Below are 15,969 nucleotides of genomic sequence, written 5' to 3'. Positions count from 1 at the left end.
AGTAATAAGTAACCACAACTGCTAAACAAAATATCAGAATGGACAGTGTTGCCGAATGAGGAAAGAAAGCATATCACTTCAATTAATTTGATGGATATTCTATATATTATACAGAATCTTGAATCTACAGTCTTTAAATATTGGGTTTTTTTTAATTAAAAAATTTAGAATTTTAAGGAGATAATATATTATATTGCCACACTTATGAAGAGCAGTACTTGTTGGATTTCGCATTTCATAAACATAATAATTTAAACATGTGATATTTTAAAATAAGGATGACTTAACATGAGATAAATCAAGAGATGTTACGTTTTTGTAATACAATATCTAAACATGTCACGTTTTAATAAGTGATAAATAAAAAAAATATTACATTTTAAAAATACAATATTATACAAAAATATCACATTTCAAAAATATAATATTTAAATATGTTATATTTTAAAAGTATGATGACTTAACATGAGACAAATCAAGAGATGTTATGTTATTAACCATTTAGTAGGTGCCCTAGTAGTAAGAGCTTGAGATTAAGGGGTTTGCTTCCCCTGTGGTCTCAGGTTCGAGCCCTATGATTGCTAATATGATAGTCACTGGAGACTTACATGGTAGTTAACTTTAGAGCCCGTGAGATTAGTCGAGGTACGCTTAAGTTGGCCCGGACACTCACGTTAATAAAAAAATGATATTGTGTTATAGTAATATAATATTTAAATATGTTATATTTTAAAAGCACGATAACTTAATATGAGATAATTAAAAAAATATTGCATTTTAAAAATATAATATTTAATCATGTCATATTTTTAAAACACCTTATATAACTTTTTGAGACAAATTGAGACAAGATGTTATGTTAATAAAAGTTGTTTTAATTTTTTTTTATTAACATGGATATATAAACTAATTTGTTTGTACCTCGATTAATCTTACGGGTCCTAAATAACTATATAAATCTCCAGAGTTCTTGAGAAGATTCGAACTCGTGATTGATAGGAATCAAACCCAAGAACTAATAATATACCTCTTAAATTAAATTAAAAAAAAACAGTTTCAATTAAATTCCAAAAACGTCAAATATTCTTTCCCATTATTTTAAAAAGAACCACGGACACCCACGGGAAAATAATAATTTTTTTTTTTAAATAAAAACTTCTTCACCACTATACCAGTAGCCTCCACATTCTACAAGCCTTCATAACCCAAACCCATCTCCCTATTCATCTTCTACAACGCAATCTAAGCCTTCATTATGGTGGCAGATTCCTTAGCACTCGTACCTTCATTATGGTAGCACGAGTAGCGGCTTCAGTAGCTTATCCTGGATACCTCCAGCAGTGGAGGAGGCAAAGCTCCAGTGGTAGCATCAGTACCGGCCGGCATAGCTTTTTTCTTAAAATAAAGAAGGGACTGGTACTGAGCTAGTAGATACGATTGAGTCAGTTGTTGATCCAGAAGCGGTAGAAGTGGTACTGAGCTAGTATACCTTCCATATCAAGAGCTAGAGAACTGCATGGGATTATTGAGGAACTCCGCCCCTTTTCACTGGGCTCTCGTGCCTTTTTTTAAGCAATGGCGGATCATGCATGTTCTGCTTGAGTATCCAGAGACCATGGAGAAATGATATTTTGAAAACCTTGCAGCCAGCGAGATGAGCACCCTGGTTGTTTTCATCTTTAAATGCCGGAATACACGATAAAATCTTAATTGATGTTACATACTTAAATGTCATTATTCTAAATCAGAACATTAATTAAATATTATATACCATGTTAATTCACAATTTCTTTTTTTTTAATATGCTAATTGCTCCATTTATCCTAAAATATTTCTCTTTCTTCTTCCTTGCTCCTTTTAGCTGTCTGCTGCTGCTTCTTCCCGTGATCTTGTCGGTCCCTAACCAAAAAAACCTTTTGCTTGTGATTTCAATTCAATTCAGTTTATATATATTAGTACTAGTTCAAGGAAGACCTGTATCCCTTGTGCCAAGAAAAAAAAAACAAAAAAAAAAACATAATCATAAAAGAAAAGGAAAGATATTTGATTGCTTGCCACCTGTTTGTTAATTTGTTTGGTTAGAAAACCAGCAACATCGTCGCCCAAAATAAGAACCTCAAGAAAACGGAGGTCAACGATGTCTGTGCTATAATAAGTATGGGCGGTGTCTGCTAATTATTCCTAATCCCTTGTATTTACTTACCGGTTGGATTTCTCAGTCATTGCATGGATTCGATTTTCGCTCCTAAATCATCGTCTATTTCCTCATTATCATCGTCAGCTCTCCTTTCACGGTTTCTCGAAGCTTCGAGTTCTAGGAAATTCTCTTCACTTACTTTCATTGGTTCCCGTCCCTTTCGACCCTCATCATATTCAACAACATTCGCCATGGCATCCAATGATGTCTCCAAGCCCAAGATAATCACTGGTGATTTTGGTTACGTTCTTGAAGACGTTCCTCATTTCACCGATTACATTCCCGATCTTTCTGTACGTTTTCGTTGTTCATCAATCTAACTGGAATCGTCAACCCTCCTATACTCTTCTTTATTATTATTAAAATTTATTTATTTGGGTGCAGACTTATTCCAATCCTCTACAGGACAATCCTGCTTTCTGTGTTGTCAAGTAATTTGATTCATCTGTGTAATTTTATTTCTCTTTTTCTGACTATGAAATAACATCCGATCTTGGAGGGAGGTTAATCGATCTCGTGTTTCCATTTTAAAAGCTATTAATATAGCAATAATTATTGTTATTAATTTTTTGGGCAGGCAATATTTCGTCCATGTGGATGATTCTGTTCCACAAAAGGTAACCCTGTTCATGAACAATTTACTAATCGCATAAATAGACACAGACTAGAGTAGTTTCCATTAATCCAGAATGCAATTTCCCTCTTAAACGCCGAAGGTTTCTGGAGTGAAATGCAGGGAAATGAATGGTCAGTTAGCTTATAGAGTTTTATCTACATGTATAGTTAAATTTTATCTTCCCATCTTTTTTAGATTGTGGTTCACAAGGATAGTCCCAGAGGGATACATTTCCGTCGCGCCGGACCCCGTCAAAAGGTGTTTCTTATGGCTATCATGCTGTTGAGTGTTGGAACAACATGTGCCTCTCCATTTACACACGTCTTGGATATTTCTCAGGTCTATTTTGATTCCGATGAAGTTCATGCTTGCATCGTCACATGTGGGGGTCTGTGCCCAGGACTCAACACTGTAATTAGAGAAATAGTGTACAGCTTGTACCATATGTATGGTGTGACAACAGTGCTGGGCATAGATGTGAGTTATTGTTAAGATCTGTACTCATTTTATGTCCAACTATATTCCTTTTCTACCTCTTCTTATCTCTCTTTCGCTTTCAATTTTATTTTTTTACTGAAATGAATTCCATAACCAATGGATCATAAACTTACAATGTAATGGAATCTACAGGGTGGATACAGGGGTTTCTATGCTCGAAACACAATTGCTCTGACGCCTAAGGTCGTGAATGACATTCATAAACGTGGTGGAACCATCCTTGGGACATCACGAGGTGGCCATGATACTTCAAAAATTGTTGACAGCATTCAGGATCGGGGCATCAATCAGGTGGGTGGAAGACATAATTTGTTAGCCAATTTGTCCCTAGTGAGGAGTTATTCACCCTTCCAAAGAACAAAAATTTATCCACAGTTTTCTCACCAACCAGGTTTATATTATCGGAGGAGATGGAACTCAGAAAGGGGCATCGGTGATATTTGAGGTAATATGCTTTTACACCATCTGAGGACTGGGCTTTAGTTGCACCTGGACATTGATGCATAAAAGCATAGTCCATTGCTTTGGTTCTTTTTGCGGACCTGGTTGATCTGGAGTGAAATATAAGAAAAGAAAAGGAAGGTAGGAAAATCAAGTGTAGAAGTATAAAGATAAATATGCGAAATCAGGAAAATTAGCTGGTGAAACCATGACTGCTTCTGCCTCATCTCTTATTCCCATAAATTTTAATTCTTCAACCTCGCAGGAAATTAGAAGGCGAGGTCTCAAAGTCGTAGTTGCTGGAATTCCCAAAACCATTGATAACGACATTCCGGTACCTTTTTTGGTTGTTGTTAGCTATACGATGTATCATCTACCACAAAGCTGCAATGCTTCAGCCATTATATTGAAAAATAAGACATCGTAAATTTCGTTTTATACATGGCAGGTCATTGACAAGTCCTTCGGCTTTGACACTGCTGTTGAGGAGGCCCAGCGTGCTATTAATGCAGCACATGTCGAGGCTGAAAGTGTAGAGAATGGTATTGGTCTTGTGAAGTTGATGGGCCGCTACAGTGGTATGCCTCGATTCCTATCCTGAAATCATCTGTAATTTTACTGCAAGTCTTAATGTACTGTGTGCAAACAATATTGAATTTTATGGTCAATTACAAAGAGGTTTCCAGCGTCATATACATTGACTCAAGTCGTGGCAGGTAAAAGAAAAGGAATTCTGGATTCTTATGATTCATTAAAGGAAACAGGAACAAAGAACCACATAGAAGCTATCTCAAGAAATTAGATTTATTTTAAACCAATCCATATATATTACTTGACTTGGAATGTTTGACCAGGGTGCTTGCTATGAATAAGAACCCAAACCACAAAATAGTAAACTTAAATCCAATAGGAACAGGAAACACAACCCAAAATACTATACTCAAGTTGACAACATGACAGAAACTCCACACCCTTTCTGCTAGAGACCCTTTCATTGATACCCAAAATCCCCTTTCAATGTTCTAATTATCTTTTGTTTATACATTAGCTATTTTATTAGTTCTAATGTCATGATCTCAGTGTTTGTTCTCGTTTAAAATAAAAATTCAACAATCTAATAAGGTAAAATCCAATGATTTCTTTTAAAGTAAATAATTCGTTAATATTCTTCTGTATCTGTATTCAATGTATTTAATGAAAAACCTTTATGCCTCGTGTTGCAATTGGGTGTGTGGTCTATATATATATATATAATCATATAAAACTGTATAATTAAACATTATTCCTAGAAGTCTTCCCTCTTGCCTTCGTCCATTTCTCACCTCGACATGTCCCTTCTACAGAGTACTTATATGTGTCCTAGGTGGGAATTACCAGAACACGTGCATGTAGCTCTGTCTTCAAAGCTGTATGGCTGGGAAATGTAGGTCCTATGTAATTGTTTTCATTGTTTGGTCATGCAATTTATATGATCTCGTTAGCCATTGATCATCACTTTCTGTTTCAACGATTTAAAATTTCTAACATCGTTATTTTTTTTCAATCCAGAACCTAAGAGTAAGAAATTTGAGAGAAAAGTACGAAATAAAATGTGAAACAGCGAGCTTTTTGTTAGTTATGTAGTAGTATAGGGAAAAAATGAAACTTGTAATAATTATGGGGATAACATTGGAAGATTTTAAACTATGGATCTACAAGGAAAAAAATATAGTTTACCCAAAAATTAATCAAGTTCGTGCACAGGCTGTTATGCCTTTCGTTTTTCATTAAGGAATCCTTATTGAATTTGATGTGCAGGGTTTATTGCAATGTATGCTACTCTTGCTAGCCGAGATGTGGATTGTTGCCTGATTCCAGAGTCTCCTTTTTATCTAGACGGGAAAGGTGGGCTTTTTGAATACATAGAGAAACAACTGAAAGAAAATGGGCACATGGTTATTGTGATAGCCGAAGGTGCCGGACAGGAGCTGCTTTCTGAAAGCATGCAATCAAGGAACCAACAAGATGCTTCAGGAAACAAGCTTCTTCAAGATGTTGGGTTGTGGATTTCACAGGGAATCAAGGTATTGAATCTAACTCACACTCTACCTCAAACATCATATATTATCCAGTAACATGTCATACCATATTACATGGACTAACACTTGCTGTTTCCATCAATTCATATTCAGTATTGCAAGTGAAAATATACTCTAGTAATCTAATTTGTTTCTTTCCTTTACTGCAGGACTATTTTTCAAGGCAGAAGACGATGGCTATAAACCTTAAATATATAGGTTAGAATTACACATTTTAACTCATGTATTTAATTTTTAATTAAGCTTTTTGGCTTCGAAACAAGATCTTTATAGCTTTTTGGCTATAAACCTTAAATATACAGGTAAGATTTACACATTGTGATGAGATCCTGTAAATTGTTTTCCCCGGCAGATCCTACATATATGATCCGTGCCGTACCTAGCAATGCATCTGACAATGTGTACTCCACACTTCTGGCTCAAAGTGCTGTGCATGGAGCAATGGCTGGTTATACAGGCTTTACTAGTGGTCTCGTTAATGGAAGGCAAACATACATACCCTTCTATGTGAGTTTTTCACTTGCATATAATAGGAATGTCTTCTTAATGGTGGGATCATTTTTGTTTGTCTAGAGAGAATCGATTCATTAAAATTATGAAATTTTGTGAAGTTATTATTTCTTATATGGCATTGATGTCCTTTCGGTGTTCACATTTTACATCCGCTCGTCATTACCGCTCTTGTACCTTTTTTCTTTTTTCTGTCATTCAAACTTAGATCCTCCCTGCCCAAGTCCTTAGCTTCCTTGTCTTTTATCTGCTGCTGCTGCTGCTGCTTGTGTGTGTGTGTGTGTGTGTGTTTAGTGTTGTTTCCTTCGCATTTATCTTCTATATTTGTCTTTCTTTATTCAAGTGAAATGTGAATGTTCCATAACGTTGGGCCTATTTCTGGATGTTGGCCTGCAGCGAATCATTGAAAAACAGAACAAGGTGGTTATAACAGATAGGATGTGGGCTAGGCTCTTATCGTCAACAAATCAGCCAAGCTTTATGAGTGATAAAGATGTCATTGAAGACAAAACGGAGTGTATCTCTGGAGAAAAGAAAGAGGAAGACCCAGCAACCCAGTTTTTGGATAATGGGAATCGTGCTGATGGAGTTCTGGAGAATAAAGAGGTCAGCTCCGTGTGATTCGGAATAAAACCATAATGATCAATAGATTGCTACTATCATTGCTTAGCCCGCAATTATGTACTCCCTCCATGTTCCTACAGCTCTTGGTTCTGTTGCATTAGTCGTGTTCCAAGGTCAATTTCTGCTTCTGTTTTATTTAAGTGGATTAGGAAAAGATAGATCATTCTGCGAGGACCTTATTCTCAGAGATAAATAATTTATGCTTGTGGGGGACAGCAAATTTGCAAGGGGAGAGTTGGCTCATGAGCTGAACAGTAAAGTATACAATGCGTGGCTTGTATTTTAAGCATTTTTTTTTCACTGTAGTTTCTGCCCTCTATTCTATTTATGGATTGATATGAACGGAGATGATCATGATTTCAACTAACTTGAATTCCCTTATGAATTTTATACAAATAAATTATCTACCACTTGAAAATGGGAAAGCAAATTAGAGCTGGAAGACGTTACCAAATGTTTATTGAGAAAAACCTTGTAAAGATTATTACCTTTACAGGGGGATGCTATTGCGCAAGAGAAACGCCGAAAACAGAGTGTGACTCAAAGATGGTTCAACCACACTGTATGCTGCTACAATCCGAACAAAGTTCATGACTATTAGCATTCTAGAAACAACAATGCTATGCGTGCGTGGGTTGCAGAAAATCAAAATCAAACCCTTAGCTGGTTTCCTATACTCTGAGTCTTCTTCCTTGTTCCTTTACAAGTATCAAATGGTTTGTAAAACGAAGTAACTATTACCCTGTATATAGCATCATTTGACATTGAATTCTAAGTCTGGAAAAGATTATTAAAAACACATGGTGCCTTTCTTTAAAACCAGAGGCAATGGTTTTCAAAACGCCTTTTCTTTTCTTCTTTTATTTTTCTCTAACGAGGTCCACATGTTCCCAATTGATTTTATTTTTCAGCATTTTTTATGCTTTGTGGAATGATTTTGACATGTTCTGCGATGGCTATGGCTAGGATTTTTCAGAGGTCTATGACTGCGCCTATCAGCAGAATATTACTTCGATGACTGGATATCAGATTTATCCAGAAGGTCAGTGTCTATGGTTTTCAACTAGAGTCTAGAGGCAACGTGAAATCCTTTTAATAGGGCCTTTTTCTTTTCTTTTCATTTTTCTCCATTTTACAAATCTTTTTATGAGTTTCTGTCTTTCTCCCCTTGTCGTGCTCCATTTAATTTGATGCTATGTGTTAGAAATATGTTCATTGATCTTTAACTAAATTTATGTGAAAAATATGAAGAAAGAACTTAAAATGAAGTATGTCAATAAAAATAATGTATGTAAAACTCCTAAAAAAGCTCTGTTTCGAATCACATAAATTAACAATAATAATTCTTAAAAACACTCTTATTATTGGAAGAAAAATATGTGTAATATAAGATAAAAAAACAATACTATAAAGTCAAAAACTCAAAAACAAAAAAAAAAAGATTGAGAAGAAAATATACTTTTATTAAGGGTTTGTTTGGCAGTGTGGTTGTGGTTGCTTTTCAAATAGCTTTTCGTGCCAAAATGCATGCCAATGATGTTTTTTTATTTTTTAAAAATTATTTTTGACATCAGCACATCAAAATGATTTGAAAACACTAAAAACATATTAATTTCAAGTTAATAAAAAAATAAAAAATTTTCAAATTTTGTCAAAAGCGCTTTTGAAACGCAGAAACAAACAGGGTTTATGTATTTTTCTCTAAACTCTCTTAACTATTCTCTCTCTTTATGTACCACTTAATAATTTTGAATTGCAAATTTTTTTATAGGCATAAATTCCTAAATAATCAAGGAATTAAACTAATACAATGAAGTCCTAATTTGAACAGAAATTGTATTCTACTAACTAGTCAACCGTTTCTCAACCGGACGACCAATTTATTTAATTCAACTGGTTGATCAGTTCCCAATTGGCGGACCGGTTCCTCTGTTCTTCAGAAAAACCAGAAATCGAGTTTAATTTTCAACACCCCTTCTTAAGCTTGATTTCTTCATAACTTCTAACATATCTCTCATTTATCATTTTTGAGTGGTTTTGTGAAGATATCCTCGACTTGGTCTTGTGTCTTCACATACTTGACTTTAATTTTCTTATTTGTAATACAATCTCTTAGGTAATGAAATATTGTGTTAATATGCTTACTTCTGTCATGAAAAAACTAGATTTTTAGCTAAGGCAATGCCTGATAAGTTGTCCACATAAATCTTTATAGGTTTCTCTCATTGATCATTGCTTGCTTGAAGTCTCCAAACATCTTTGGATTATTTCTTATAAATATCAAGTCATCCACTTACAAACATACAATAAGAGCATTATCACTCTGTTTGATCTTTACATAGATAGCATATTTATGGGGGCATTTAACAAATCCATTCTTTAAGAAATGGTCATCAATGCGACTATACCAAGCCCTTAATATCTTATAAGTTGCTTAATGTAGGCCTCTTCTTCAAGAAAACCATTAAAAAAAGGATGGTTTGACATTTATTTGATAAATTCTCGATCTTTGTTGGGTAATAGTGACAATGATTAATTAAATGGTCTCCAATCTAGCAACTGGAGCAAATACTCCATCATAATCAATTAAATGCTTTTGGTTATAGCCTTTTTCCACTAACCTTGCTTTATACCTCTCCACTTCTCATTTGACACTCTTTTTTTCTTTATAGATCCACTTGACACCTATTGGCTTCTTTCCACTTGGTCTAGGAACCAATTTCTATATGTCATTCTTCTCAATTGATGTAATCTTTTCATTCATAAAAATTCTCCACTTTTCATCATTTATTGCTTCTTTAAACACTATATGATCACATGTAGCAAGGTGATAATATAGTGTTACATCATCATTAATAGGATTACCTCATATAAGTCATCAAGGCTCCTCATCTTTCTTAATGGACTTGGTAGAGTGTCACTACTTGAGCTTCTACTAGAAGAAGAAGAAAAAAAAAAGAAAAAGAAGGAGGAAAAGTTAAGCTCATTGGTGTTTGTGGAGGTGTAACTATAAGTGTTTGATGATTTTCATATCTTTCCTTCTCTTCATCAAGAATTGGTAGGAAGTTATATTTCTCACCATCAGTTATCTTCCAATCTCATTGCTCCTTCTTCATTGAACTCAACATCTTTATTAATCACCATATTTCCTTTATTAGAGTTGTAAACCTTATATCATTTGGACTTTTGTTTATAACCCACAAAGATAATCTTTTTGCTCTTGTCATCTAGTTTGGTCCTCACTTGATCATCTTCATGCACATAGTTAATGCTCCAAAAAACTTTCAAGTGAGAAACATTTGGCTTTCTTCCATTCCATGCTTCTTGTGGAGTTATGTCATTCATGCCTTTAGTAGGACACCTATTTGACAAGTAGATAGCACAATCTACAGCTTCGGGCCAAAAATCTTTAGGCATCTTCTTAGTTTTGAGCATCCTTAATGCGAACCTCTTGAACATGCGGTTAAGCAACCCATACGCAAAGACACCAATTCCTGAAAAGTCAAGTAAATGAGGTTTGATAAGAGTGTGACACAAAGATAACTTGTACCTAGGCACTAGCACTATGGAAAATGAAAACCCCCACCCATCGAATATTGATTTGCGAATGAGAAGTATAAGGATAACGTCACGAAGTCAGTTGTTCTTCGATAAGTCGTTTTTCAATTCTTTAGAGAACCAAGGAAGGGAGATTATCTCACCGACACACAACAAGTGCGGCAAACAAGAAGTTTTATTATTTTGAATTGTCTAACCTTACATGTCTAGTTATGCCTTTATTTATACTGATTTTAGACTGAAACAAACCCTAATGGACCCCTTATGTTGACTTATATGATGCTCACTTTCAATTAAAGCTAAATAATACAAATAAACCCTAAACTAAGAAGAAACTAAAAAGGATCATATTTGCTGCCCTTTAGAAGTCTCATATAAGCTAAGACAATCAAATTTGAAGTTGCCTCCTTTTTAGTTTTCTTGTTTGCAAAGTATTCTTAGCTGACTTGGAAACTTATTTAATGATAGATTCCTACTATAATAAGGATAGAATAATTGTTTCCATACAACATAAAGATTCCATATTAATATAAAGTTCATACCACACATGGAAACTATGTTGTTGCCCATTAAATATCCTTGCAAGACTAGAAAATTACCAAAACCAGCAACCATATCCTTGTAGGAAAAGAATCCTAGCCAAATAGGAAATCCACAAGTCAAAAGGAAGTAAATAATAAAATTTATATAGCCTCTGTTAACCAGTATTGTGATGCCTTCCCAAACTCCGATTGACCTGATATTTTAACCCAACATAGGACAACTTTTCAGGAGACTCCACATAATATTTCAGCCCGATCCAATGGTCAGATTGAGCATTACGACTGTTGTCGTGAAACTAAACAGTTGCACATTTTACATCAGAATTCGAATCTGATTGTTTTTTCGTTGCCAGAATCGTATCAATACTTCTTGCCATATTGAGGATACTTCTATTCTTTCTCTCCACCATGCCATTTTGTAGTGGGGATCTAGGCATCGTTATGATTCTCTTTATACCATGATCTTCACAAAACTCATTAAAATAATTAGAAAAAAATTCACCCCCTTATCTGTCCGAAGTGATTTTATAGAACAACCACTTTCTTCACCTTAAACTTCTTAAAACAACTAAATACATTAGACTTTTCTTTTAAGAAGTATATCCAGGTTTTTCTATTATAATCTTCAATAAATAGTAGAAAATATAGATTTTTACCAAACAAACACGGTTGACTTGTTCTTGATGTAGACTCCTTCGGAAAGTTCTTGCGAAATTACTTGCCCTCTAAACATCTTTCACACAACTGATTTTGATGTATAATGGATGGTGAACCCTTCAACATCTCCTTTTATGCCATCAACTTCAAGCTATCAAAGTTTACATGTCCAAGTTTCATATGCTAAAGTCAAGTCTCATCCTTCATACATGTATTTAGGCATTTAGACACATCCATCTTTATATTTAGCAAGAACATTCTATTATTTATCATGGCTACCTTTGCAATCATAACTCCTTTAGTGTCAAGTAACGTCAAAGTATGATCTTTCATATTAATCTCATACACCTCCTCCAGCAATTATTCTAAGCTTAATATATTGCTTTTCACCATTGGTATATAATAGGCATTACCAACAAATTGATGACTTCCATCTTTCAATTTAATCAAAATTGTACATTTTCCTTTTATGGAAACCCTTGAATGATCCATAAAGGTGACATTATCAAGCTCCATGAACATGTCTTTGTCTCCACATATATAGTTGTTGGCTTCATTGTCTATATACTATATATTCTCTTTGTCTTACATCCTCTTATTATGCACTAGTAATAAGGTGGTTTTCTTCTCCTTTTCTATCATTAGATTTGTATTCTTCTTAACCCACTTGGTTGGACTCCAACAATCCCTAGCACAATGACCTACCTTTTAAAAATTATAACATTTAACTTTTGAATTGTCAAACTTGGATTTTAGATTGCTATTATTAGTGTAACCGGTCGACCGATTTGCTTTATGCGGTCAACCAGTTGACCTATTGAGGTTGCCATGACCTTTTCTTTCAAATCTGCCTCTTCCTCCTCTTCCTTTTCTTTGTCCTTGACCTTTATCTCTTACAAATATCCAGAACCATCTTGCTTTGAAAAAAATATATGTACACCCACATCATTTTGAATCTCATTGACTCTTTTTTTATGGGCTTGTAAGTTTTCCATAAGACCTTGGATTGAAAAAACATCCATATTTTATGACTCTTTTATTGTGACCACCACATAATGAAACTTCTTTTGCAGCGAGCATATAATGTTTTTTACCACACGTGTCTCTTTCATCTTCTCCTTATATTTCTTCATTTGATTGTATATGGGCAATACTCTTGCAAAGTATTTTGAAATATCTCCAATTCAAGCATATGTAACTTTTTAAAGTCACCACGTAGCTTTTGTAGACGTAGCTTTCTCACATTGTTAGTTTCTTTGTTTGATTCTTGCAAAACTCTCATACTTACATGGCGGTGGTTGCATTGGCCATTATCTTAAAAGTGGCACCATCTAGACATTGGTGGATGATTATTAGTGCTTGTTGATCCTTTATTCGTGTCTTTTGCACGGCCTCTCTTTGGCTTGAAGTCAATGTTACTCCATCTATAGGCCTCCTCAAAGTCTTTTTCAACTGTCTCTCATACATCTTAGGAACTTAACCAAGCTTTTACTCGAATACACCAAGTTTCATAGTTGTCCTTTTTTTTATCAAATGTCAGAAATTGTATAGATCAAAAGTGAAACACAGCTGGAAACCAGAAAGTCAAAATATACAAGCATATACAGACCAGCAAAAGGGAACAGACTCCCTTGAACAGAGGGAACACGCTCCTGATACAAAGTAACCAAACTAGCTAGCTAAACAAAATCAACCGTCCGACGCCATACCACAAAGGATAAGGCCATCAAACACTAGCCCTGCAACAATGCCCTATACATGCATGGCAAACTCCAGCAATCCAGTTCAGCAAGGGGATTTCTGCAGTCAACTTCAAAATAGTAGACATGCTACCCGACCAGCAGAGCAGCAAACACAGGCAACAACATAAGCAACCTAGCAGAAACCAGCAGCAAAGAACGGTACCAATGGGAGCAAGTGAAGCTCCTTCATACCCAGCAACATACCAGTGAAGCAGCCAAACAAAAATTGTGCAGGAAATAAGCATGCCTCCCAAATAGGAGGGGAGGCACTGGAATCAAGCAAATGAGCAGTAGTGGCAATGACAGCCCATGTCATGCAGAAAACCACAAGCAAGCCAGAGCTTAAACAACCAACACTGTTGATACCACTTGTTGCAAGAAAGATATGTGTGGTATAATATTAAAAACAGCAATGCTGTAAACCCCGAGAATAAATTTTTACATAAACTAAAAATAATATTGACAAAAAAAAACTTTAAATTAACCCGGAAATGAAAAGGGTGAGGTTAAATGCATGGAAAACAAAGTAAATTCAAATATTAAGAAGGGATTATAAAAGACAAAAAGAGGTATAACTCAAATTATAAAAAGGAAAAGGAATGGGATGAAAGTGTAATTAAAAAGAACGAGACTATAAATACCCCATTTCTTCTTTCCTAAGGCTAGTGATATGAACACAAATAGGAGGAGAGAAATTTCAGATTTTTCCTCCAAAAAAATTAAGAGAAAGACACCAACATTTGTCAAGATTATAAAAAGTTTTAGATAGATTGGTAGGGAAAACATCTTTTGGCAAGGAATTAACAAGAAACAAGTGAAAAAATTGTGAGGGAAAAAAGGGAGAGGGCCGACTAGTGTGCAAAAAGGGAGGAGTTGAAATTTTTCAACCAATTAAGAATTCAAGTCCAAATTATCCCCATGTAAGGAGCCCTAAACTTGGTTACGCAAACCAATTTAAATTCGATTAGAAATTATGTATTAATCTTGAATTGAAATTATAGTTCTTGAGTAAAATTTAGGGGAAATGTAAAATTGGTTGGAATTTGATTAATTAGGGTATTATAGGTTTCTTTGAATGTGAAATTACATAGGAATACCAAAGAAAAGTCAATGGTTAATGGATCAAAGGTGGCCGGCCATTAGGGGAGTGAGTTAAAAGAGAAGAATTTATTATTTTCTTTGTAAATTTCTTGTGATGTGTTATTATAATGTGACTAAAGGCTAAGTAAGATAATTATTGCATGAGAAGGAGAACGGAACCTTTAGTTCCCTTAGGCCAAGTTTCGGCCAATGTAAGGTTAAAGAGGGAGGAGTTTTTGAGATTTCGTATGTTAATAATGGATAGATTATGTGTCGTAGAATGGTTTTAAATGAAAAGGCATGAAATTTAACAAAAGCCATATATAAAACTAAATCGAACGCATGTGTTATATAAAGTTGAAATGAATCTATTGGCTATAATGTACAACATATGGCTTGACTTAGGATGAATTGTGAAATGTAGGGTAAATGTGCAATCTGATAATTCACATATTTCCTGAAATAGTTTTGACCATTTTACACAGAAAAATGGCGAATTAGCTTAAGCAATTCTTGAGGGGGGTCATATTTAGTGAGGTTACCATACATATAATATAGAAATGGTTGTTTTTTAAGAAGAGTGAGAAATGAGGATGTTTGAAGGTTCATTTAAACCGTTGATGAAAACTAGATAGATTTATCTCCCTAATTTCCATAGAGGGTTTGAGTCTAAAAATGATAAAATTTGGGAAAGGGTTCTGCACAGAAGTTATAGCTTTCCAACAAGACTGGCCTCACTTAAATTGCATCTTTAAAACTCTAGATATAGGTAAATATATGAGGAGAGGTCAGGCTTAAATCTTTGCTGACAGTTTCGACAAGTTGCTAAAATGGAGAATTTAGTCATGTTAGGGGCAGAATCAAGTTTTCTTCCCTTTAAAAAATATATAGTGCTATGTCTTAGTGTTCAATGAAAATAAGCCGTGTTCAAAACTAAAATTTATAATATTAGTTATGATTAAATAAAGAGCGATCTTAAGGGATGTAATGAGAAACACAAATGTAAAAGAAGAAATTGTTGAAAGGAAGTCAACATTTGTTGCTATTGTTGTTGTTGTTGTTGTTATAAGAAATGTAACTTGAATAGGAATTAATATGGAATACCTGTGAATACAGGAGGGACCACAAGAGTAGCACAACAGTAGCAAGGGAGCACGAGCCAAGCTTCTACGGCAGATAAGTGTCTTACACCTATATCCTTCTTAAATGTGCATAATTATGAAAATTCTTTTAATTCTTGGATTTTATATATACATGTTTCCAAAAGGAGAAACAACTAAGGAAACAAATGAGAAATGAAAACAGACTCGATTAACTATTCCGGTTAGGAAATATTAATGATATTAATGGGTTCCATTAACATCGGTTTTTCCCTGAATTTGATTAGTCGATCCCGAGTACAAGAGGCTAATGATGTTAGCAGGGT

General features: G+C 34.6%; 1 protein-coding gene across 1 annotated transcript; it reads left to right on the top strand.

The window, feature by feature from the left end:
- The first annotated feature begins 1,190 nt into the window (after positions 1-1,190).
- On the top strand, positions 1,191-7,825 carry LOC7497624 (ATP-dependent 6-phosphofructokinase 3). The gene is made up of 14 exons (XM_002309194.4): positions 1,191-2,490; positions 2,582-2,628; positions 2,775-2,814; positions 3,009-3,071; positions 3,153-3,290; positions 3,444-3,602; positions 3,703-3,756; positions 4,018-4,086; positions 4,201-4,330; positions 5,550-5,815; positions 5,980-6,028; positions 6,183-6,337; positions 6,737-6,946; positions 7,461-7,825. The coding sequence occupies exons 1-14, from the start codon at positions 2,227-2,229 to the stop codon at positions 7,563-7,565; spliced, it is 1,749 nt and encodes a 582-aa protein (XP_002309230.3). The 5' UTR covers positions 1,191-2,226; the 3' UTR covers positions 7,566-7,825.
- Positions 7,826-15,969: the final 8,144 nt, after the last annotated feature.

This window comes from Populus trichocarpa, chromosome 6 (genome assembly GCF_000002775.5).
Source record: "Populus trichocarpa isolate Nisqually-1 chromosome 6, P.trichocarpa_v4.1, whole genome shotgun sequence".
Taxonomy (NCBI): domain Eukaryota; kingdom Viridiplantae; phylum Streptophyta; class Magnoliopsida; order Malpighiales; family Salicaceae; genus Populus; species Populus trichocarpa.
Note: the sequence above shows the minus strand (reverse complement) of the source record. Positions and strands in the feature narration are given on the sequence as shown.

Coding starts and splice junctions, on each gene's coding strand:
- LOC7497624 (XM_002309194.4), top strand. CDS start 2,227: ATGGATTCGATTTTCGCTCCTAAATCATCGTCTATTTCCTCATTATCA. Junction 4,331..5,549: donor GTTGATGGGCCGCTACAGTG/GTATGCCTCGAT, acceptor TTTGATGTGCAG/GGTTTATTGCAATGTATGCT. Junction 5,816..5,979: donor GGATTTCACAGGGAATCAAG/GTATTGAATCTA, acceptor CCTTTACTGCAG/GACTATTTTTCAAGGCAGAA.